The sequence below is a fragment of the Ostrinia furnacalis genome, unplaced genomic scaffold, assembly GCF_004193835.3.
Source record: "Ostrinia furnacalis isolate ACB-3 unplaced genomic scaffold, ASM419383v2 OfSCF1955, whole genome shotgun sequence".
NCBI lineage: Eukaryota > Metazoa > Arthropoda > Insecta > Lepidoptera > Crambidae > Ostrinia > Ostrinia furnacalis.
The window spans coordinates 21,156-45,318 of record NW_021132194.1 but is presented as its reverse complement, the minus strand read 5'-3'; the positions used below and the strand labels follow the sequence as shown (position 1 = coordinate 45,318).

The 24,163-nt window shown below is 37.9% G+C and overlaps 2 protein-coding genes across 4 annotated transcripts; both read left to right on the top strand.

Annotated features, from left to right (window-relative positions):
- Positions 1–1,214: 1,214 nt before the first annotated feature.
- Positions 1,215–3,479, top strand: LOC114354178 (WUSCHEL-related homeobox 7-like). Its single transcript, XM_028306439.1, has 5 exons — positions 1,215–1,220; positions 2,151–2,297; positions 2,684–2,968; positions 3,030–3,290; positions 3,348–3,479. Exons 1-5 carry the CDS (start codon positions 1,215–1,217, stop codon positions 3,477–3,479), a joined length of 831 nt encoding a protein of 276 aa, XP_028162240.1.
- Positions 2,714–24,042, top strand: LOC114354211 (transcription factor AP-2). 3 transcript variants are annotated; one of them, XM_028306486.1, is made up of 9 exons: positions 2,714–2,793; positions 4,176–4,331; positions 6,434–6,547; positions 8,273–8,327; positions 11,660–11,849; positions 20,451–20,569; positions 20,847–20,989; positions 21,409–21,576; positions 21,863–24,042. In XM_028306486.1, the coding sequence occupies exons 2-9, from the start codon at positions 4,185–4,187 to the stop codon at positions 21,968–21,970; spliced, it is 1,044 nt and encodes a 347-aa protein (XP_028162287.1). In that variant the 5' UTR covers positions 2,714–2,793; positions 4,176–4,184; the 3' UTR covers positions 21,971–24,042. The 3 variants fall into 3 exon arrangements, with proteins under 3 accessions (XP_028162287.1, XP_028162286.1, XP_028162285.1); XM_028306485.1 differs by lacking the exon at positions 2,714–2,793 and adding an exon at positions 3,058–3,141; XM_028306484.1 differs by lacking the exon at positions 2,714–2,793 and adding an exon at positions 3,188–3,290.
- Positions 24,043–24,163: the final 121 nt, after the last annotated feature.

Sequence of the window (24,163 nt, the reverse complement as noted above, 5' to 3'; positions counted from 1 at the left end):
CATTTTTCACGAAGTTTCACACATTTAAACGGGATTTTTTGAATGTATATCTGCCACAAATGTGACAAATCTATTTCGATTGTTTACATAGGTCCTTCTAGACGAAGTCAAGAAAAAAGAAACAGAAACTAGTAAGACGTTGACGATTGCGATATCAGCAGTCAAATGGAGAGTACATTTTAAGAGGGTACCTGTATCTCATAAACTAGAGCTGCTAGAAAAAATCTGAGGGTAGATTTAAAATCAGCGAGCCTAAATTAGTAAACAACAAGTGAAAAATCTCATGCAACAAAAAAAAAGTTCGATTTTGTTGTGCAGTGTTATTAGACAAGTGAATAGCGCACGGTAATTTCCCTAATGTGCGGTAATTCCCCTAATCAGTTCTCAAAGCGAGTGCCTACGCATATGTATTATTTGCGGGAATCCCCGAAAAAACGTAAATAACTAACGATGACGTAATCATCATCTAGACCCCCCTACCCCCATGTCATCCAAAATAAGCAAAACAGAGACCCCCCCACCCCCCCTTCGTGCTTACGTAATACTTAAACGGCCCCACATGGGCAAAAACGGTTTTACATTGAGGATAATGAACCATGAAAATCTATTCAGAAATTATTATGAAGATCGTAACAATATGATTATTTTTACTATAATAATATATTACATTACTGCTGTCTTGCATAAATCTGCCTGGGTCAGAAATGGATAGAACATTAACTTTAACCTGTTCGTATTTTTTTATCTCTCTGCAATTTAAAAAGTAAATTAATTTTATTATTTCTGCGATTCGGCACTTTTGACAAAAAAAAATATAATCAATCCAAAGCCATCAAATAGATAGTGATATGCCATAGTAATTATTTAAAAATCTTAATTATTTAACGGTCAATTCGAATCAAATCATCATAATATCCATCTCTAAAACAATACACATATTAATACCCTTCTCGCGTGCGCCACGTGCGCAGTGTCCGAATATCATTATACGTGATCTATTAAGCAGGGGTTCCCAATCTTTTTCATCCCGCGGCGCACTTACAAAAGTATTTTTTCACGGCGCCCTACTCTTTGAAAAAGATCCAATCGAAAGACGGGCGGGTAAAGACGTGGGAGCAGTAGAGATCAATGGTTTTCAAGCGCCAACGCGACGTATAGGATTCACTCACGGCTAGAGATGTAAAATGACTGAATCTGACCCTTTGTGACCATAAATGGTGGTCAGTCAAATTCAGCCGCTTTAGTCATTTTCAACACAAGGTACTCAACTCACGGCGCACCTCCTTACTTTCTACGGCGCACTTGGGTGCTGCGGCCACACTTTGGGAACCCCTGATCTATACTATAATTACCTTGATTACCCGCCAACATTATTCACTGTTTAAAATGACGTTTAATTTGGAACAAACAATGCTATTCGATGTGAATTGCCTCAGACGGATCGGTGATTGGTAATTAACAGATTATTTGTAATTAAGAGTTAACTTAACACCTGTCAAACTTACGTGTTGCGTTACAGAATACAGTGTTATGAATCACAAAGAGAATTAGTGGTTTAGTTAGATGCATGTACGCATTAACTTTAGCACAGATGTATTAGTAATGTAGGAAGACTTGCAGCTTCGCTCGCTTTTTCCGATTCTACGAATTCTGATCAAACAACTTAATTGATACTTGAAACTCCTCTTTCACCCCTTCAGGATAGGAAAAACGTTGAAACACCTTCTTAATTGTTAGCCTAGAAACAAATATGTTTAGAGGAGGCAAGACATCTAACTTCAATAATAAATAAGTATCTGTGCAAAAATGCTAAAGGCTTTAAGCGTCTTAATTTACAATCGTGATTGAAAATACAGGCAACAACACCATCATACGTCATAAGGCATTTCTTAATAATATCCATAGTATTCCCAAATACTAAAGTTTATTCTGTCTATTGTCTGCAACATCTCCCCTAGATAAGTTACAAAACATCTCAATTGTAATTCCGAAGTCGCTCAGCCCTAGTGTTTTTAGTAACTTTGCTCCGTGAAGCGATATCAAAATTAAAACTGTCACATTTTGCAACTTTTCTAGGGTGACAAGGCATATAGCACTCTTGTTCACAGCCGTATTGTTTTATATTAAAGTTCCTTTTGCGTTGTCAACAGGAGCGGCTCGGCGGAGGCGGGCTGGGGCTGGGCGGCGGCGGCTTCCGCGGCGGCGCGCAGCCCTCGCTCGCCGACTTCCAGCCGCCGTACTTCCCGCCGCCGTTCGCGCCGGCACCGCACCCGGCGAGCCCGCACCATCAGCAACAGGTAAAGTGAAGCCCGGTTTCTAACCAAAGCGGAGAGGAGAGGAGTGAAGATGTGTGCTTTTGGGTGTGCGAGGTGCGGAGAGAAGATAGTAGGAAACGGGACGCGCTAGCACGATGGCCTCTCGGCTGCCCCACCCTAGTCCTGGCACATCTTCGGACCACCGCCTTGGTTGGTATGACCTGGGGCTAAGGCTGCGTGCAAACTGACCGCCAACCACAGGCGGCTTCCGCGGCGGCGCGCAACCCTCACTCGCCGACTTTCAGCCGCCGTTCGCGCCGGCACCACACCCGGCGAGCCCGCACCATCAGCAACAGGTAAAGTAGGAAAGAGACCACAAGAGCCTTGACCACAGGGCGACCCCCATACAAGCAGGTTACCAACTACAGGCGGCTTCCGAGGCGGCGCGCAGCCCTCGCTCGCCGACTTCCAGCCGCCGTACTTCCCGCCGCCGTTCGCGCCGGCACCGCACCCGGCGAGCCCGCACCATCAACAACAGGTATAGTAGGGCTCCGAGTACACAGGCCGCCGATCACAAGCATCCTAGCTTCCATACAACCAGGCTACCAACTATAGGCGGCGCGCAGCCCTCGCTCGCCGACTTCCAGCCGCCGTACTTCCCGCCGCCTTTCGCGCCGGCACCGCACCCGGCGAGTCCGCATCATCAGCAACAGGTATAGTAGGGCTCAGAGCTTATGCCGGCGATCACAAGAAGCCTAGCTTCCATACAACCAGGCTACCAACTACAGGCGGCGCGCAGCCCTCGCTCGCCGACTTCCAGCCGCCGTATTTCCCGCCGCCGTTCGCGCCGGCACCGCACCCGGCGAGTCCGCATCATCAACAACAGGTATAGTAGGGCTCAGAGCATATAGGCCGCCGACTATAGGCGGCTGCTGCGGCGGCGCGCAGCCCTCGCTCGCCGACTTCCAGCCGCCGTATTTCCCGCCGCCGTTCGCGCCGGCACCGCACCCGGCGAGCCCGCACCATCAACAACAGGTATAGTAGGAAAGACGCCACAAGGGCATTGAAGTCAGGCGACTCCCATACAACCAGGTTACCAACTACAGGCGGCGCGCAGCCCTCGCTCGCCGACTTCCAGCCGCCGCACTTCCCGCCGCCTTTTGCGCCGGCCCGCACCCGGCCAGCATCAACAACAGGTACAATCCTCCACCATGTTTCTACTAGTAGCCAAATGTTAGGAGAACACTTAGGTACTGCATCGAGTCGAGGTTTTTTTCCCTTTGCACTTAGTTACTCCCAACTCCGAGCATACAGGCCACAACAAGCGGCCGCTTCCTGGCCTGATGATGATGGTTATTATAACTTACTTATAGAAAGAAATTGGCTGCTAATGATGGTGGGCAACGCACTAAGCTGCTGGCAGAAGTCAGTCCTTGGCTTAGAGCTACCAGCCGGGTTAGGATACGAGCCATGATAAAATATTATCGATGATTTTAAGCGACAAATAAATAAATAATAAATAATAAATCTTTGGACAATTTCACACAGCGCCAGCTAGCCCCAAAGTAAGCAACTTAATGCTTGTGTTATGGGTGCTAGCTTAACGGATATACTACTTATATACTTTTTTTTTTTTTAAATACATAAATATTAGTCACACCCAGACCCGTCACAGAAATTAAAATTCATCATTTCAATTTCTGCCCGGCCGGGAATCGAACCCGGGACCTCTCGGCATAGTAGTCCGTTCTGAACCACTACACCAAACGGCCGACAAATGTATAGTCTTATCGCGTATAATCGATAAAATGGCGCGATAGTATCGATGCCACATCAATTTAAACTATATGCTGAGAAGATACAGTACAGTGAAAAAAAATGTTATCTAAACTCTTCTAAACTTATGTTTTGTCCCAACAGAGCCATGGCATGGAATACGGCGGCGGCGGCGGCGGCGGCGCGGAGTACGCGCAGCACTACGCGCCGCAGCAGCTGCTGCCGCGGCACCACGGGCACCACGAGCCGCACCATTTGCGCCACCACCGCGACCACCACGACCCCATCCATGCGCACCACGTGAGTTCACTTGACGCCTTGTCTCAAGGTCCAAAATCAATTAAAAATTAGAGCTTGGCTTTATATCCCTGTTCCTATCCTGTCTGTCCTCATTTCCCTCTTCATTTTATTTATTTTATTTTATTTTTATTTTATTTTATTGAGCGGCAACAGCGTATTTATACAATTTTACCATACATAAATTTAACATACAATATGGCCAATAACAGGTTTCCCTTAAATTATTACCAATAGTACTAGTAAAGGTTGGAATCTTCTTTCGAACTAATCCATGGACAAAGACCTGCCACGGATTTCCACAGCGACAGGTACTGCTCTCCTCGTATCCAGGCGCGAGAACAAAGTAGTCATTACCGTGGTAATGGGTGGGTAAACCGGTGGGTAAACCCCAACCCAACGAGTATTTAATTAACTAGCGGCCGCCCGCGACTTCGTACGCATGGATCCCGTCTTACCCCCTTAGGAGTGGAGTTTCGTGAAATCCTTTCTTAGCGGATGCCTACGTCATAACATCTACCTGCATGCCATTTCAGCCCGATCCGTCCAGTGGTTTGGGCTGTGCGTTGATAGATCACTATGTCAGTCAGTCAGTCACCTTTAAGTTATATTGTATATTTAGATTAGATTGACAGACACATGAACCCAAAAATACGTAAACGAGCTGTAGGTAGTCTCGTAGAGCCTACTTATTCAATTAATTTAACATAACATTCGCATCTTTCGTCTAAACACCCTTTCTTGGAATGTGAGAGATCGATCCAGAATCATAACACGGCGAAACTATGCGCCCTCTGCACACCCTGCATAGTTCGCGGGCCCAGCGAATTCTTCAAGATATTAAATGCACGGGAACTGATTTTAAATTGGCTAATAGAAATACCTACGTATGAAGGCGATTGCTGAGTTTGGGACCAAATTGCAAAAGTAATAAAAGTAAATAATACTTAATTTTACTCATATTTTACTTAAGAATTTAACAAAAGGTAGCAAGGTAGCAATTAGGTAAATTATTTTAAGCGTCTTTAGCGTTTTCCGTAGGTATGCATATAATAAGAATCCAGTCTGCCTTACTATCATTTTGTCGTACAATAGGATAGTAAGTGTTGGTTTAATTAACTACGAACTAAAAAAAAAATGCTGCTTTTCAACTATTCACTGAACGAAACCTCAGTGAACAGTGTGCGCGCATTTTAACAAAATAAACAAAAGAACATCAATCTTCTCTAAATAAATACAAATTCAAAAAAAGAACATTCTTTTCGAATCCATCTAATGTCATCGAGACGACACAATATTTTCGGCCAACAATACGTTTGACGTTAGGATGGCGCCACTTTAGCAGATTAGCCGCGGCTAATGTTCCGGTCTCGTCCGAGCCACAATAGGCTGTAAGCAAGTCGATGTCGTTGCGTGGTTCTATAGCGATTTATGAAAGCCAGTATGCGACCCATTTCGATCGGTTCTTGGGATTTTTTGTTATGTTATCCTTTTTGTCAACGGTAGTTTTCGAACGAAATACTTTTGTGTACAACTGTATTAAGCTATCTCCTAAAGTTATCGCTGATAAGTGTATTACGCCCGTATTCACAAACGTCTCACAGTGCTCGTGGACACACAGGGTAACACACGAACCAATCACAGAGCTCTATTCCACGCTGTGCGTTCGATTTGCTGCTTCACTTAAGCAAGCATTGTTTGTGAATACGGGCCTTAATACTTTTCTTGTCAGTTAGGTGTGCATTTTTCAACACTTTGTTGGGTCAGTCCTTACTTTCTGCTTAGTAAACAACTGTATATTGGGATAAGACGTAGCAAGAAATGTCCAGTCATAAAATTTAGATTTTATGTATCTAAGTGAACGGTATGGTTCTTTCAGAGTTCCACTATTCTCATGGCTGTCTTCAAAAGGCAACTAAAGGACAAATATGTGAACATCAGGCCTACCCAAGTACCCGTCCCGTCTGGCCAGCGTAGAGAGTGCAGGCCATCCTCCATTTGCCTCTTGTAAATTATAGAGAGGGCCATGCTCCCTTAGTAGAGACTAAACGGCCTGATGATGATGAGAGCTAAGTAGTATGTTATAATGTTGTTTGTTTGTCCAGTTATCGCACGGAGGGTTCAGCTACGGCGGCGGCGAGCGACGAGCGGATTACGGTGCGAGGGAGCAACACGAGCTGGCGTTACACCACGCGCTACATTCCGCCGAAGAAGCGCCGGTAAGTTACTGACAGTCTTACCAACTCAGTCACTCTTAGTAGCATCCTGTGGTGACAGATATTTAGCACTTAGCTGCAAGCCCTCCATCAATAACTGCACTCCGCTGCAAAGGCGCCAGAGTCATCATCTAACTGTTCCACTCGCTCTTACCATCATCATCCAGACTACTCTGCTACAACAGTGGAGAATGATGCACAGGAGTAGCACTAGTACTTAGTTGACTCTACACCACGCGCTGAGATGAAGCGTCGTGTCATGTTCCAACAATCCAATGTAGCTGGACAAAAATTGACAAATTATTTTGCTATGACCTTTAGTATGACAGATAGCTAACTAACTAACATAGTTTAAACCTCACTCACTCACAGTCTCAAATAATATTGTCCAACTAGATCGGCCATTTGGCCACTGTGCGTTGGTAGAATTACCGTCTAGTGTTCTCACTTATCCATAACCGCATCCAAGTGTTTGACAGAGATGCAGATCTCAGCAATATAAATAATAATAATAATAAATAATAAATAAATAATTTATTTAATAACCAAGAAGATGACGATTTACAATATTGTACGATGTATTAATTACTTAAACTACGATTGACAATCGTTCATCTTAAGTATGTCCCTGCCAACTAAACTAAGATTAAACCTGTATCTTAGATGACAGTGATTCCTCCAAGGTGATGAAAGTAATGTAAGTTAAGTGAATCAAAAGAAGAGTTTAAAGTAAGTTTACAATTATTAAGGTTAACGGACAATAAATAATAAACTAAAATAATAAATTCATGTTTGTGGTGCAAACGAGCACAGGAGCTGTGGGTGTGTAATGTGGAGTGTAAGTGTTGTTGAGTATGGTGAATGTGTATGGTGGGATGTGAGTGTGTTAGATGTGATTTCGCCTATGTTAGTTGTTTAGCAAGCTTTCGGTTTCTTTATAATTTATTGTAAGAAGGAACTGTGAAGGAAATATGAGTTGGTCTAACACTCTACCACGCTCTGCTGAATAAGCGCCTATAAATACATACATATAAGTACCTACACGGTGTAGGTACTTATATGTATGTATTTATATGCGTATGTGTAGGCTACACCATCTAATCATCTCACTGTATCTCACATTCTTATCATGACACGTGGACATGATTTGCCGCTCCATAAATCTTTTTCTTAAACACATGCCCAAGTGCTAAACCCTCATTATCTCAAAATTGAATTTTAAAAAAATATCAAAACAACATATCCGCCTCAAAAATGCCAATTACATCTCAATACCCTCCGATACCCGAACAAAAATGTCCGCCGGTCAATAGGAATTTAATAATAAGCTTACTAAATTAAAGAGGGAACCTCCCCACGTCTCCGGAATTTTTGTACTTACACATTTTTAGCTTCTACATCCTCATTATTTTAAGATACAGGATGAAACCGTTAATATTGGAAATATTTTGCAACAGTTATGTGGAGTTTTTTTTATAAAGTAAAAATTTTAATACAACGAAACTGTTAGTTCAGTCGAAAATATCTTCAAAGTTAGATTCCTGAGAGTCTCAAGTACCTAAGTTTTTCTTTAGATTAACAATGTCCGCCCCTACTAAAACAGCCCCTATTGCTTCCTTCCAACATTGTCTTAACTCAAAAATCTAGTAGAATCACGGTAGAGTTTGTAGAGTATTTGGTAAATAAACCACATTCTTTGCAATACTTAAGAACATTATTTTGTTTCAGAATGCGGCGATGGATGACACTACAGGGTTCATGACGGATCTCCCTCTACTTAAAAGTAAGTATAATTTATATTCTCCAATAATAAATAAATAACTAAAATGTATCGCTGAAAAATTTTCACAGCTATTGCATATCGTCATAAATCATCTAAACTCTGATTTTTAATTCGACGGAATTTTGACATTTCAGAAGTGTTGTCAACATTGAAACATTCCCACTAAGAATGGAGAGTATTTTCACAAATTAAAAAATAATCCTTTCTTGAATTTAAGGTTTCACTTGAAAAACTAAGGCTTAAAAATGTACTGATCATTTCAAAACGGTTATTTGAATTTTTATTATCATATTATGGAAGTTACAAAAAAAATTGGGAAATTATTTTTCTATTACTGGAATCCCTGCCCAATAATCCATGGGTTACAAACCTTTTTTATGAAAATCCTTTTGTTAATAAAATCTTAGCTTCATAAAATAATCAATTTAACAAGATGCCAATTTTATAATCCAAGTTGATTATGATGACGACAATGATGATTGATGATCAATACATATTTTCGTTTATGTTAATATGTTGTTTTACTGGGTTAAAAACACGTTTTTTTCTATTTAATCTCTAAAATGTACATAATAATTAGTGTACATTGAATTCACAATACAAACAATAGTTCATTCTTGTAAGTTGTATTTGATGAAATTTAATTTAATATTATTTATTATTAATTCTAAGCAAAAAAGGCTTATTACATCTGAATTGTCAAAAAATGACAGCTGTCAGAATTCCGTCGAATTAAAAATCGGACTATAGGACCAATTGAAATTGTACAGACAACTAATATAAAATCCTTATGTGCACAGTCATACGTACTACACCTTAACTTCGAACTCTTTTCTGATTAATTTCGTTACGAGTCCAATGACAGTTTAACTTTCCCCCGGGACAAACTTGACCTTCATTCGTTGGGTTTTTATTGGCGGTCAAGCTGTAGATCCTGGCTACACAGGAGTTGCAACATAGGCCCTTATTATGAAATGACGATCAAAATTCGATTCAATCCCAATCACATATTTTTATCACAATAATTATTATGTAATATCAAACACTATACTTTTCTTCTTTAATTGAGTGTCACGTAAGACGGACATTTTTAAAAAATGCGGTTAACTATACAGCTTTCATTCATAGGTTCACTTTCTATAATCAGCTCCATTCATAAAATAATAAACTATTTTTATGCGCAATAACCACTAATTTAGTACTACGGAAGCGAACGCTTTCGTTAAAGTAATTAACTACTACTTTATGATGATTTCATGGTGTTATTTCTTAATCTGCACTTGTTTAAATACGAAAATAAATAATCGTATGTAGAGTGAGGTAATTATTCAAATATTTGAAACTGTTACGAAGTAATTGTATCTTTTTTTTCTTGCGTAAAGCTATTTTCATAATTTTACAGCCTATATAATTATTTCATGCACGATAAGGTCATACTATTCTAATCTGATGATAAGTAATTCAATGAATCATCAAGGCAATTAATATTATCATTCAAAACAAAAGCGAAAATGTCAAATCGTAATGATGCATCTGGCCAGAACATCGATGCGCTGAATTAGTACATAATATTGTTAACTTATCAAAGATTTTGATTGTTGCAACACTGATGACCCCAAAGATAAAACTGTAATTAGGCCTCATACTGTACTTATCGGATGGGTGTATCAATTTTTATAAGTAGATTGTAAAAAACTCTCATTCAACGGCCGAGTGAATCGATATCGAGAAATAAAAGTATCGATCAATCAATCGATGTTTGAATAGTGCGTTGTGGAAATGAGACTCCGAATATGAATGTGGCTAATAGAGTCATAATACAGGGTGTTTCTTGTAAGGTGTCAAGCCGAAGGCAGGTGATAGGTGAGGACTAGATCTATCGATTTCACCCCCATGTATGTTCTACGATTTTTCGTAGTTTAGAAGTTATCGTTAATTTTGTGATTTTTTCAAATTTTATGACCTAGTGGCTTAATTTTTTTTTTATCTTTTTTTTGGGTTGACTTTTCTCAGATTTCTTTTTTTTGACAGATTCCCTATTAGTTGCAGATATTTAAAAAAAATAATCACCTTCCTATCTTTGATGCAAGATACAAAATTTTTGCTAGAAACATAAAAAATATGCTTTTAGCAGAACATTCTAAAATTTTCAACTGAAATGTATGAGAAAAAAAAAGAATTTCCATAGGTCCAAAATAATTTTAAAAACTGCGCAGTTTTCTAAACTTTCATAATAACACAAAAAAACATGTACTTAATAGGCCATTNTAATGGCCTATTAAGTACATGTTTTTTTGTGTTATTATGAAAGTTTAGAAAACTGCGCAGTTTTTAAAATTATTTTGGACCTATGGAAATTCTTCTTTTTTCTCATACATTTCAGTTGAAAATTTTAGAATGTTCTGCTAAAAGCATATTTTTTATGTTTCTAGCAAAAATTTTGTATCTTGCATCAAAGATAGGAAGGTGATTATTTTTTACAAATATCTGCAAGTAATAGGGAATCTGTCAAAAAAAAGAAATCTGAGAAAAGTCAACCCAAAAAAAAGATAAAAAAAAATTAAGCCACTAGGTCATAAAATTTGAAAAAATCACAAAATTAACGATAACTTCTAAACTACGAAAAATCGTAGAACATACATGGGGGTGAAATCGATAGATCTAGTCCTCACCTATCACCTGCCTTCGGCTTGACACCTTACAAGAAACACCCTGTATAACACGTCGAACAATGGAACGTGGTGTTCCAATTTCAAAAAGTTACCGCGAGTCCCCTTCCTTTTTCAAATGAGCTTTTTCTTTTTTAGTAAAAGCGGGTGTTAAATATTAAGTAGCCAGTATGGTGCAAAGTTAATGATACAGTAACGTTTATTGTATTAGGGTTGCCATAGCGGAATATTACCCATCACAATGTCGATCACGCTGAGAGCATGTTTGGGGCGTGGCGGTGATTGTTAAGATTGCCATTGTTTGTATTTCTAAGCCGGGAATTTTGTAATCACCCAATTTTTTATACATTGGTACCTACATCTATTATTCGTTAGTATCGTGCTGTTTTTATTAGCACCTGAATAGAGAATAAATAAGCTCCAGGAGATTTGAACAATTTTAACTTTTTGCATAGGAATAAACCTAAATATAATGTTCTAACAAAAATCTTCTAAAAGTAGGTAAAAATAAATACAAGTATATTTTATTATGCAATTTTTTGAGCCGCGTATTTAGAAAAATCCTAATGCGTCGAAATCAAAAATGTCTTTATTAGTTAAAAACCTTTTTTCCCTTAGAGTATGACAACCTAGACATCTCATAATTTACCGTCTATCCTGCAGCAATGAAAGGGCGCGACGGCCTCGGCGGCTCGGGCTCTTGCGCGCCAAACGACGTGTTCTGCTCAGTACCGGGCCGACTGTCGCTGCTGTCATCCACCAGCAAGTACAAGGTCACCGTGGCGGAGGTGCAGCGCCGGCTGTCGCCGCCGGAGTGCCTCAACGCTTCGCTGTTAGGCGGCGTGCTGCGGAGGTCAGTGGCTTGCTGTTCTTAGTTTACTTAGTTTATACTGTGTCTTGCTGGTACTGGGGCTGTCCCTGCTGTATCCACCAGCAAGTACATACAAGGTCACCAGGTGCAGCGCCGGCTGTCGCCGCCGGAGTGCCTCAACGTGTCGCTGCTAGGCGGCGTGCTGCGGAGGTCAGTGGCTTGCTGTTCTTAGTTTACTTAGTTTATACTGTGTCTTGCTGGTACTGGGGCTGTCACTGCTGTATCCACCAGCAAGTACATACAAGGTCACCAGGTGCAGCGCCGGCTGTCGCCGCCGGAGTGCCTCAACGTGTCGCTGCTAGGCGGCGTGCTGCTGAGGTCAGTGGCTTGCTGTTCTTAGTTTATGCTGTATCACCTGCTGGTACCAGGCCAGTTGTCCCTGGTCCCAGGCCGGTTGTCCCTGCTGTATCGACCAGCAAGTACAAGGTCACCGTGGCGGAGGTGCAGCGTCTTTAGCTGTTGATTTTGACTGAGTGAAAAGTAGGACCACCTCCTTCTCTTCTCAAAGATGTCGTTCGTTCTCGTTTCTGGTGTTGTCCATTGCTGAAAAAATTAAGGCATTAGTGAAACAAAGAAATTAATATTAAATCGTTTAGACTTCTTAAATTATTGAATGAGAGACCATGATCATTGTTTTTTACCACCACCAAAGAAATTGATTTAAACATTCTTCAACATATATTTTTTATACCTAATCAAGCATTTTAATTACGAATACAACTAGTTTTTACATGTTTAACAACAAAAAACGTGTCATTGATTAACCTTTCGAGGTGAAGAGGACAGTCGACAACGTAAAGCGAACTTTTTACATCAATCAAACGACTTTCGTCTGTTAAAAATGACGGAGATGATTCACAGTTTCATTCGAGAGCCGCACGTGATTAAAGTTCAATTTAAAAATAATTACAGACTGCATGCATAATACATTTTAGTCGAATTATTCGACCGCCACCTACCGGTGGACGGAATTAACTCCCATTTTACAGGCCGCGTACGTTTATTACGTTTTTTGCGCTTGCAACACTGTGGCTGCGACCGCTAAAGATATGTTTGACTTGGAAAGCTACGAAAATGCGCGCCACTACTTTGCGACATAAGACTTGTATGATCAATCAAGAAATGTATACAGACAACGGCAGCCGGGCTAGAATGCGCACCGTGATAAAATCTAATCGACGATTTTAGACGATAAATGTATGGGCTTATCGCGTAAAATCGATAAAATGGCGTGATAAAAGCTTATCGCGGCCCGCATCCTAGCTGGTCGGTCAAGCTAAGCATTGTGTCATCTTAGGGAGTTGTAACAAGTGCTATTTTGCAACAAACAAGTTTCCATGTGATGTACTTGTATCTTCACGATATTTTATTGTTTTCGGCCGTATTATAAATGACGCACAAAACTCGATCCATTATCAAGCCTGAGTGTAGACTATTAATACTTAACTGAGGGTAGGTAAAAAGTGCTTGCCGTTTCTTAACCAGCGTCTGCAACTTTGTGACTTTGTTATACACTGTAACGACGTATATCGTTCATTAGTTGTAAGTTGTAGTAACGGCAGGTGTCTATAAAGTTTTCCCGTGCAGCAAACCCTTTCCTTGTCTGGTCACAGAATAAATACTTACCGGGTTAAAAAGTCGCGTCTGCAACTCTGTGGCGGATACCACAGTCGTTTCGGTCGGTGCGGTAGTTATTAGACTATTTTTTGTGGTGCGGTCAGTCTCGGTTGGCATAGACGCGTTTCTTTCGCGTTTATCGATTACAATTATCGAGACAAGTTTCGGAGCGCACCTGTTTGAGTTTAACCCTTCGCGTGCTTTGGAAAGTCATCTAAGGCTGAGTTGCGCCATCTTACTTTGGTTTAACAAACGTCAGAAACGTCAAACTTCATACAAAAGCACCGAATATCGTTATAGTTACCGTTAAAGTTAGGTGGTGCAACTCAGCCTAAGTTGAGGTTAAATGCGAAACGCGAAAGCCAAAAAACCTAAAAAAGAAAGACGGGATGATCAATGTTTTTATTATGCACAAAAATTATGTTAATATTTTAATTCGTCTAAAAATAGTTGTCATGCCATCGAGATTTTCGCTGACTAAAATATGGAAATTATGTTTTATTTTCAATTAATGAAAGCTTTTGTTAACAAGTCCCTCGCTACAGGCTCGTCATTACTTAGCTATAGACTCTACATGCGACTTTTTTGCTATACCCCGAAATAACAAAAGAAAACTGTAAGTCTACTAGTAGAGGTGTACGTACTACGTACCTACTAAGTATGTCAATTTATCGGATTACTTGGCTTTGTAATACTACAACGCGCATGCAAAGGGTTAACCAAAGCAAACTCAGTGACCCATCAACAGTCAAATTTAAATCTCGCCCTTATTGCTTACAAGCGACGTAACTTTGACGACGCTTATCGCGCGACAAGACTAAGTGATCGCATTCAGTTGATAACTATACGCCCGTTATGTTACTGCTACCGGTTATCGTAATGGTTTTCAGAAGTAATTTAATAAACTATCCAATTATTGTTTGTTAGCTCACGTGGGGAAATTGTAGTGATCCTTTAAAACCGAGTCTCCAGCGCGTTTTGCCCTACACAATCAACAAAAACATCTCAACATTCAACAAAATTGCCAAAAAATGTTGAATGTTGACATGTTTTTTTTTATTGCGTTGGGCAAAACATGCGCATTTTACTATATCAGCAATTTATTTTAATGTTTAGGTTCATTGTGGTAAAAGAGACGCCATTTTTTCCAGAGGCATAAATAATAAATAGCTCAAAACTCGTAACTAAGTACATGTCATTGATGACAAATTAATGACAATCTTTAACACAAGAAAGGTAACCTTATTTAGCACCTAATGAAGAATAATGTAATTTGCATTTCCATCGGTAGACACTTTGACAAGAAAAATGCATTTATCGATGTTACAAATAACTTTATCGAGTGATTAGATCAAGACCATCGATTTCTGATATCTACCTTTAATATTGACAGCATTATCATACAGCATTTATTTAGTGTTAATCTGAATCATAATTTAAGAATATCCCTATATGAACAAATGGAATGATGACTACATTTTTCATTCATTTATCATTTAAAAAGACAATTACATTTTTAAATAACTTCATCGGCAAACGGTCGGCGCGATTTAAACATTACACAACAATTTTCTGCGCTAGCAACACCCGATTAAAATAAAGTTCAAATTAATTTGAATTGCGATCACCTGCGCCAATTTATACCTACCTACCCTCGTAATTACAAGACACGTGTCCGTTTAGCAGTGTCATCGCAAACATTGTAATTGCGGAATTACCGCTGTAATTTCAGAATTACAAGTGGTCGGCTAATTGAATTTAGGACGCGTTTAGCGACAACGGGTCTTAATGATGGTCATTAGATGGACTTGAGAGAGCTTTAAGGAATATTTCGGAAATATTGGCAATACTTTTTAAAGTTTATTCAAAGATCAAATGAACGAAACTTACAAACGTACGAATCAAACTTACTTCTAAGTAATTCTCTGTTATAAAAGTATCGTTAATGATTTCTTACAGTATTTCATTTAGCTAAAGAAATCTTTATATTTTTATTTGATCTTATTGAAGATCAGAGAGTGCGAAAGGTAATTGTTTATCTATATTATCTATCATCGATCTAGTTTATCTAGAATCTAGATTATTGTCTATGTTATCCATGCAACAAGTTGTCTGCTTCTTATTAGAAATAAGTAATTTAGAACAAAGAACCCCTTAATAGCAAACCCATACCCAACTTGCAACTCTATACCACACAGAATGGAAAAATAGCGAAGGATGCAGGCAAACAAAAGATGCGGTTCCGGACGTATCGAAAAAGTTCTCCCGCAGCCTCATCAGACTAAACAGAGACAGCCCGTTGCTAAAAAAATGTGACAAATAACGAAGCGGGAAGATTAAAGATATGTCGCAGTGGTGTTAATTGACGACATAATAAGGGCCATAAATATTTTAAAGTATAACTACTTTGAACGGGAATTAAGCAGTGACTTTAGTTCTTTTAAATGTTCAAGAAATGTTGTATTGTAACTGCTAAGTTATTTTAACTGAGTAAATATTATGAACAAAGCTTTCGTAAGTGCAAACCTGATGGATTAAAAACTACTCGTTTACATCATCATCATCATTTCAGCCATAGGACGTCCACTGCTGAACCATAGCCTCGCCCAACGTTTACCATAATGGCCGGTTGGTAGCTGCCTGCATCCAGCCAGGCCTGTTCATCTCCGCAAGTTTACATCGAAAACAAAACACGCACGATGGCCCACCTACAGGATACTATTCGACAAGGCCTCACATACGAGCGAACATTGACGAAAATAAAGAAAATGGTGTACTAAATACTGTGCAATATTTAACTGCCTAAATAATAATAAAAACACAGAATGTACTTTTTTAAGTTGCCTCAAGACACTGAGAGGTTAATAAGTAGTTAATATTATTCATGATCATTCATGCTAAATCATGTATTTCCTCCGCCATTTTCCGCAGTTTGGCACCTCATGTTACATCATTTTACCGAAGTCAGCCCTATAGCTTCGGCGCAGTGCCGATCACTGACGTTTGTCAACATAATTAACTTTTAAAAAAAATTAAACCGACTTCAAATGCGTGAACACAAAAAAAAAACTAAAAATTAAAAATATTGCATATAAAAAAGTTCATCCCCAATTTTCCACCCTTGGGGGTGAAATATTTTCTTCAAATTCGCATGAAACCATCCTTTTGATAATACCTATTCAACAAAAAAATAATCGTTCAAATTGATTTATAATCGGCGGAGATATTGCGTATAAAAAAGTTCATCCCCAATTTTCCACCCTTGGGGGCTGTTTTTTCTATTATTAAATTTAAATGGGACCACCCTTGAGGTATTACCTATACGCCAAAAAAAGATTTGTTCAAATCTGTTCATAATTGGCGGAGTTATCGCGTAACAAACATAGAAAAAAAAAAACTTACGGGTCGAATTGAGAACCTTCTCCTTTTTTGAAGTCGGTTGAAAATGGTGCTTCACTCTTGAGACAGGCTAAATTACACCATATTGTTAATGACATTGAGCATACATTTTTTTAAATACCTTCGCGAAGTAAAACTTCTGTACGTAGTACTTATTATTATTCTGTGATCCAGCGCTTTCCTGGGCCACCTAGAGATCGTCGGTCCACCTTATGTGTGGACTGATATAAACCGATTTCTAGTTCTCTTACTGTGTCAGTGTTAATGAAACTGTCCTAAAACTAACTGTTATAATATTCCTACCAAAGTGAATAGTGAAGAAAGTAATCCAAAGAGTCTTTATTGTCCAAAAATCTAATTTATTATAGACGCAAGATCGTCAATTATACCGGGCGTCAATACCAACAATGTAAAGTATAATAAGACACCTCGGAATGGCCGCCGCAAAACTGTATAATGACGTGCCCGTATCAAATGCCGATCTACGAGAAATTAATCATACGTGAATTTCACAAGCTGCATACCTATCTTTTAACAAAAGACAGTGTCAAAACACGTTAGGGCTGCCACTGGAAAACGTTATTTTAATCGGTAACCTTTTAGTTAGAGAGGACTTCCAACACACCAATATTGGAAGACTGAAAAGAAAGTTTGCGTAATTTTAAAATAATTTTATCATGAGGCCAATATACTCGTATTCCCATGGAGCCAAAACAATCCTGTATTACACTTAATAGACTACCTTATTATGAAATTTCATAGGCTTCTGAGCAAGCCTATGTATAACAAAAACTAATTATAAGCACTACTTATTGAGATAGCAATTTTTGCCCCTTCTGAAAACCCTGAAAATCTGAATCCCCGTATTTCAAAGAGCAAATGCTCAAACATAATTGTTATGGTCAAAGATTGTGTGTTAATAAATAAAAAATACTATGAGTATGTAGGGATTGTGGTTTTACTCATAAAGATCTTGCAACTACAGTTGGCAACCCTATATAGTGCCATTGCGGTACTATTTCGAAATTCAAAAAGTTATTGTGTCGTAAGTAGGCACGCCATTTCGATTGAATCAATCGAGTAGGTTATTAATGGATCGAGTATTCAAGTATTTATCGTACAGACGGTAATTGGACGAAAGTTATTTCGGGAATTTTAAACATTGGTGACGTGTTTCCGGTTTTGTTTTAAGAATACAGGATTTAATTTATGGAAGACACAGTTTTACCTCCTTACGTTGTAAGGAGATGTCGATTTTTACGATACGAAATTCTGATACTATAGCTAGGTATGTACTTTTTGATGTCATTTATTTGACCCTTGGTCCTGACCTATAATGCTACATCATCATCTTAAAATCTTTGTATTTCTCATGTATCAAGAGTGCTCAATATTTAAAGTTAAACTGTATCAAGCACAGAGACAAAACATGCAGCAATTTTAGTCGGTATCGAATAATTATGTCGAAATTATATGTCAATTTAGTCCATCACTAGTATCGCCAAAACTCATTTCTTAATGTCAATCAATATTGGACTTTAGTGTTCCAAAAATAAGAGTGTATAACGAAGCCGAATTTTACTTCATAATTATCGTTTATGAATCAAGGAGGATGATTGATAATCTGTATAATCGCACTGGCAGGCAACGATACGAGCGTGCACTCGAATACGCCATTAGTTGTATCGATGTGTCGATTCATCCGATTTAGTTTTCCATTGATTCGAAATTCAAATTCTTTGTTTGGTTCGTTATCCGCGTATGATTCTCAATTCTTTTGTGCCAGCTTAAGCGGACGTGTGAAAATATGGACGCTGACCGGTAAATTAAAATTAAGATTATTTCCTTTTAATGAGATATCAATTAGAAGCTTTATTCGGCTTAGCGGTTCTCACTTCACACGTTATTGAGTATGAATAGCAAAATGGGGTTTAAAAAGAGATTAACTGTATAGAAGCGTAGTTGAGTAGAAAATTTTAATATAAAGTTTCGTATTGAGTATTGGAATGAGGCGTTCTCCGTCATTATTTTTCAATGAGATTTGGAATGAAGAAACTCAGATTATTTTTTTATCAATGGTTTGCACTTGGCCACTTTTTTATTAAGAATAAAAAATATGAGGCGCGTATTTCATTAGAGAGCCATTCTGCCAATATAGGTAGGTAGGTAGGTAGGTACCTATTAGGTACACTTTTTGAAAAATCTTACATAATATTTTACTTCACTGGAAAAGCCGTTGTTATTGTTTAAAATCACGCCTGAAAAGTGCTTTTAAAATGGATCTAATAATTTAAAAAAATCGGAATTGTTTCCGTTGTTACACTACGTTAGCTAAGTACAGTTACAGTGTTAAAGGATTACAAATAAATTCTCCACAACATGCCAGAGATCGCGGAATGCCATCGCATACCACGTGCAAGCGTAGGTACCTACATTACAAAATTACTTAGCTATTTAATCAAAAACTATTTAGGTAGGTATTACTTATTTTGTTATACCTACTAAATATGTAATAGAAGCACAAAGTAACAAGCAATAGGTAAGTAGCAATAAGAGCTATTAACTTAAATAACTGTCCATGAACTGGGTCGCAATTATTCATTTTACGTCTAATCAGTAAAATGATCTGGTATAATTGATAGGTACCTACGATGAATGATTATAAAAAAACCTTATTTAGTCATAGGCAGTAGACTTCCAATACTAATCCACATATAGGGTGTCAGATAAATGGTATATCAAGCCGACACTTACCTAACACCCTGTTTAAAAGTCAGCGTTACGTCATGTTCATAATTTCTCACACTGTTAGGAAAACTTCCATACTTAATAATTTTTTTTAAAGAAAACAAATGCAATGCGTGGTTCAATTGATCAATGTCTTTGCATAAAAATCTATCATAACATAACAAGGCACTCAAATTCTTTCGGTCAATCCACTCACAAGTCCATCATTGAAATGATTTATCGAAAACAATTTCGTTAACGAGCTATAATATAATTTCAGTTAATACTAGTAGCCAGTTTTTGAACGTAACTTCCGTCATAAATTCGGTTACGAAACAATCAACTTGCAACTCTATACCCCACTTTATACGTTTAAAAATTATTTGATAATTGAATCGATTTGAATTTCAAACAACTTTCTACGTGTCAATCACACGCGGGGTAATCGGTTATCGGTAGCTACATCTATCGCGCAGTAGTTGAACTACGACATCTGGTTGTATCATGTCACGTCTGACGAACCTATTAGTGCTTTTTTGGTTCCTTCGAGTTCAATGACTGAGGCTGAATGGACAAACCTGCATAGTCATGTTTGGCTAGCTTTTTGATTGTGATACGTTTATAACGTTCTTTGTTCGCTGTTTTGTGAAAATAGACGCATGGAAACTTTGTATTTGTTTTTTTAATTTAATAATTATGTGGAACATTATCCTGTTTAAACATGGATATAAATAAACCAAACTCATTTTATATAAAAAAAAGTTTTTTTTTAATTGAACACTCTTAGCTACATCGTTTTACAGCAATGTATTTTACTAACATCTTTGATTGTTGTTTCAGAGCAAAAAGTAAAAATGGCGGGCGCCTTCTCCGCGAGAAGCTGGAGAAGATTGGGCTGAACCTGCCGGCTGGGCGGCGGAAAGCCGCTAACGTCACGCTGCTCACTTCTCTAGTCGAAGGTAATTAGTAATTTGATATCACAAAGGTTTAGTTCAAATGAGTGTTCCCTGTAACCTCAGTGTTCACAAAATTATACAAACCTGGTACGGCGCGGAAAAAGTGAAAGGGAAGTTCATCCCTCCAAGGTGCCAAATTTTAATATTATTGTTTAGGTTTAATGCGCTCACTTATTTGATGCCACAGGCGCGCGCAGACACATGAATGCCCAATATAAGTTTAAAAAATATTTGTAGACGTTTCCTTTTCTTCCTATTGAAAATATATTTTTTTCTACAGCGGAAGCAGTGCACCTAGCACGTGACTTCGGCTACGTGTGCGAGACGGAGTTTCCCGCGCGTGCGCTGGCCGAGTACCTCGCGCGACAGTACGCGGAGCACGACGCGCGTCGCCGCAGGGACTTGCTGCAGGCTACCAAACAGGTGAATTGCTTTTTATGTTGGTCTGGTTACATTGACTAGGTCAAGCAAATGTCGATACAAACACTACTGAATTTTAAAAGAATTTGGTAGTATGTACTAGTAAATGAAGTATTTGAGAATTGAGATGCTCGCTTCTGTGACAGAATGAATACTACGCGAAGTCGCGTGCAGAAACTAATCTTGCTGATTTGCGAATGGGATTAGTAGATACAAGGTCGCTCCAGTTTAGGCATCAGTTTACAAGCTAGATAAAATATCTATTGGTATCATTAGTCAAAAGTGGTTTAAAAAGGCGAGGTTTACTTTCATTTAGTTATTTTTTATTTAGTTAAAGATTTTTGGCTTAGTTACAGAATGTAATATTATTAAAGTTATGCAAAATCCTTGGACTGCATATCTAAACGGCAACATCCTTGCAGGTGACGAAGGAGCTAATGGACCTGCTGAACCAAGACCGGTCGCCGCTGTGCAACACGCGGCCGCCTCACCTGCTGGAACCCGCCATCCAGAGGCACCTCACGCACTTCTCGCTCATCTCGCACGGGTTCGGTGGCCCGGCCATCGTAGCTGCACTCACTGCGATACAAGTAAGTAGTCATCACCATCAGCAGGTCACTTAGTCTCCAGCTCTCCACTGATGGAGTACGACTCTCTCTAACTTACCAGAGGCAGACAGGCAGAAATATAAAACCGAATCAATAGTTAGTTAGTAGTAATATAATAATAATAGAAAACTTACAGATTTGAGTCTATTAATTACAAAAAATTCTTAACCGTAACCAGTTCTTGGCGTTGTTTTAGTAGGAATTCCCTAACTGCATTACATACTTATAAATAGTTGTAAAAAATATTCACATTTATTTTTCTTTCCAGAATTTCCTCAACGAGTCCTTGAAGCATTTAGACAAATTATATCCCCAAAGCGGCATGGTGTCTTCGTCTATGGACAAAACAAAAATGGACCCTGACATTAAGAAGTAACAAAAGTATCACGACGTTTTCGTCGGATTATTCTCAACGCGCACACTCAAGACGAGCCAGTCGGGCTATACGGGACTTATGATACTTTTTACCACTAGCAAGACCTTAATGTTGCCTGTAGAAAAAAGTATCAAAACTTTTTAATATCCTAAAATTCTAAACTGCCATTGACAGGTATAGCGTGAGATTGCGTATTTATTTTTATGAACGTCTGTGGTGACCCGCATACAAATAAAGTGCAATTATAATACTCAAGATTGTGAAAAAGTGTACATATAGATAGCGTATGAACTGTAGTATTAATTAAGCATTTATAGTGTACTTAACGTAATTTTGATTGCTCGTTGACTAAGGTTACAAAATGTTTTTTTTACATGGATTATGAATAGATTTTCACGGCATCCACCGCAATAAGAAAACATATCAAAATGTTAATTGTAAATAAACTAGAATATTTGAATGAATTTACATTTTTCACGAATAACAAGAATAAATAAAATTGGTAGTATATTTTGGTGAACATAGTTTTTTTTTATATGACTGAGCTCACTATAAAGGGTTTCAAAACCTTTTTATTTTATTATTGCTTCTAAAAAGTTACTCTTTGATTAATAAATTTTACCAAGAGGTTTTAATTTAATTTTAATATAATGTAAGCAGTTGAATTACAAAGATCAGTGCCATTTTAATTCGCACAGAGTCGTAAGTACTCCTATTTTGTTCCTTTGTTATGTACGGATCAAAAAATTATTTGTATGATGTCTGGTGACCATAGTAATTATCATTCCGTTTATAGTGAGCTTCATTTATTAAATATAAACAGTATTGTCTTAAACATTCCTTAACAAAACGAATCTCCTTAGTTGTTAATTTAAATTAGACATAGTTTTTGCTAGTGAATCAATGTGAAAGTGTGCCAATTAGTTCGTTATTGGAATTTGTAAAATATTCCAGTAAATAGGTATTTAATATTTATTATCATTGTGTCTTTGTACATATAAATTGCTGTTACCTTGCCTAAAACTTATTTTTGCTAAAGTACAACCTTTCTAAATTGAATTGAATTCTTATACATTGTACGTGGTGTGTTAAATTTTAAAAAAATCACTGATTGTTTTTCGTTCGTAACCTTTTTTACTTTATAAAGAACCCAAATACATTATAAGCCAGACATATCCACTACGAGTGGTAACTGAGGTAGAATGTCTTCGCCCAGAGTTTATTAAAATTATTTTATTTAAAAGTTAACTCGTTTACTTTTTGCATAATTCATTTTTTTATTGAAAAGAGGAAAAGGACTATTATTGATTGAATTAGTTTTTTCTGTCTCCAACTTATTTGTTTGCCATAAAATATATTTATAACATTTTATTTTAATAATTTCCGTGTGATATTTATTTTTTATTATAAATCGAATTAGTTAGTTTAAGAGAACCTTGTCTACTTTATGATGTAACGACATTGACCACACATAAATATTTTTTAAAGTACAACTCGTATAAATGTGCCAAATTTATAAGATGTCATAATTTTTACCCATTTGAAGAAAAAGTTGTTTTTTTCTTTTATAAAACTGCAGCAAAACGTTAATTTTGTATTATAGTAAAAACTTACATAGTGTATAAGTTCTCTTGTATTATTTAATAAAGAAAAATACTTTGATAATCTACACTGTATGTTGATTACCTCATTGTCGTAAGATCTAATTTAGGATTTTAAGTATTGGCACATAAAAAATAAAGGCAGCTCTGTAGATAATAAACGACGAATGTAATTATGTTCTGTTTGTTTAAAACCATTTTGTTATATCAAGAACATGTTGAAATGAAGTTGTGACACGTCAGAGACTCGCTATATAACGTGAAGATAAAGGTACGGACGTTGGCACATTAAACTAAACATTGTAGCTCCTTAGCAAAAATGTATAATCTAATGTGTTGGCGACTGTATAGCCGGCATTTGTTTTTTTTAGGACTCTGTCACACCATCTCGAAACGATGAAGATTCAGAAGTTAAACCACGTTATCTAGTGGGTCAGACAGCGACAAACACCAAAATTGTATATTCAAAAAGATCGTAAAAGTAATTTTATTTTAATAAAAAAATAAAAGCCAGTCATGCACTTTTAATTATTCATCTTTTTATTTAATTCTTTTTCAATACCTATAGGACAGTAAGTAACATTAACGACAG

What these genes read in the sequence shown, in the direction of transcription:
- LOC114354178 (XM_028306439.1), top strand. An exon ending in GCCCGCACCATCAGCAACAG is followed by an intron (nt 2,298 to 2,683) that starts GTAAAGTGAAGC and finishes TACCAACTACAG; the next exon opens with GCGGCTTCCGAGGCGGCGCG. An exon ending in GTCCGCATCATCAGCAACAG is followed by an intron (nt 2,969 to 3,029) that starts GTATAGTAGGGC and finishes CCATACAACCAG; the next exon opens with GCTACCAACTACAGGCGGCG.
- LOC114354211 (XM_028306486.1), top strand. Translation starts at nt 4,185, where the DNA reads ATGGAATACGGCGGCGGCGGCGGCGGCGGCGCGGAGTACGCGCAGCAC. An exon ending in TTAGGCGGCGTGCTGCGGAG is followed by an intron (nt 11,850 to 20,450) that starts GTCAGTGGCTTG and finishes TTGTTGTTTCAG; the next exon opens with AGCAAAAAGTAAAAATGGCG. An exon ending in GCTCACTTCTCTAGTCGAAG is followed by an intron (nt 20,570 to 20,846) that starts GTAATTAGTAAT and finishes TTTTTTCTACAG; the next exon opens with CGGAAGCAGTGCACCTAGCA.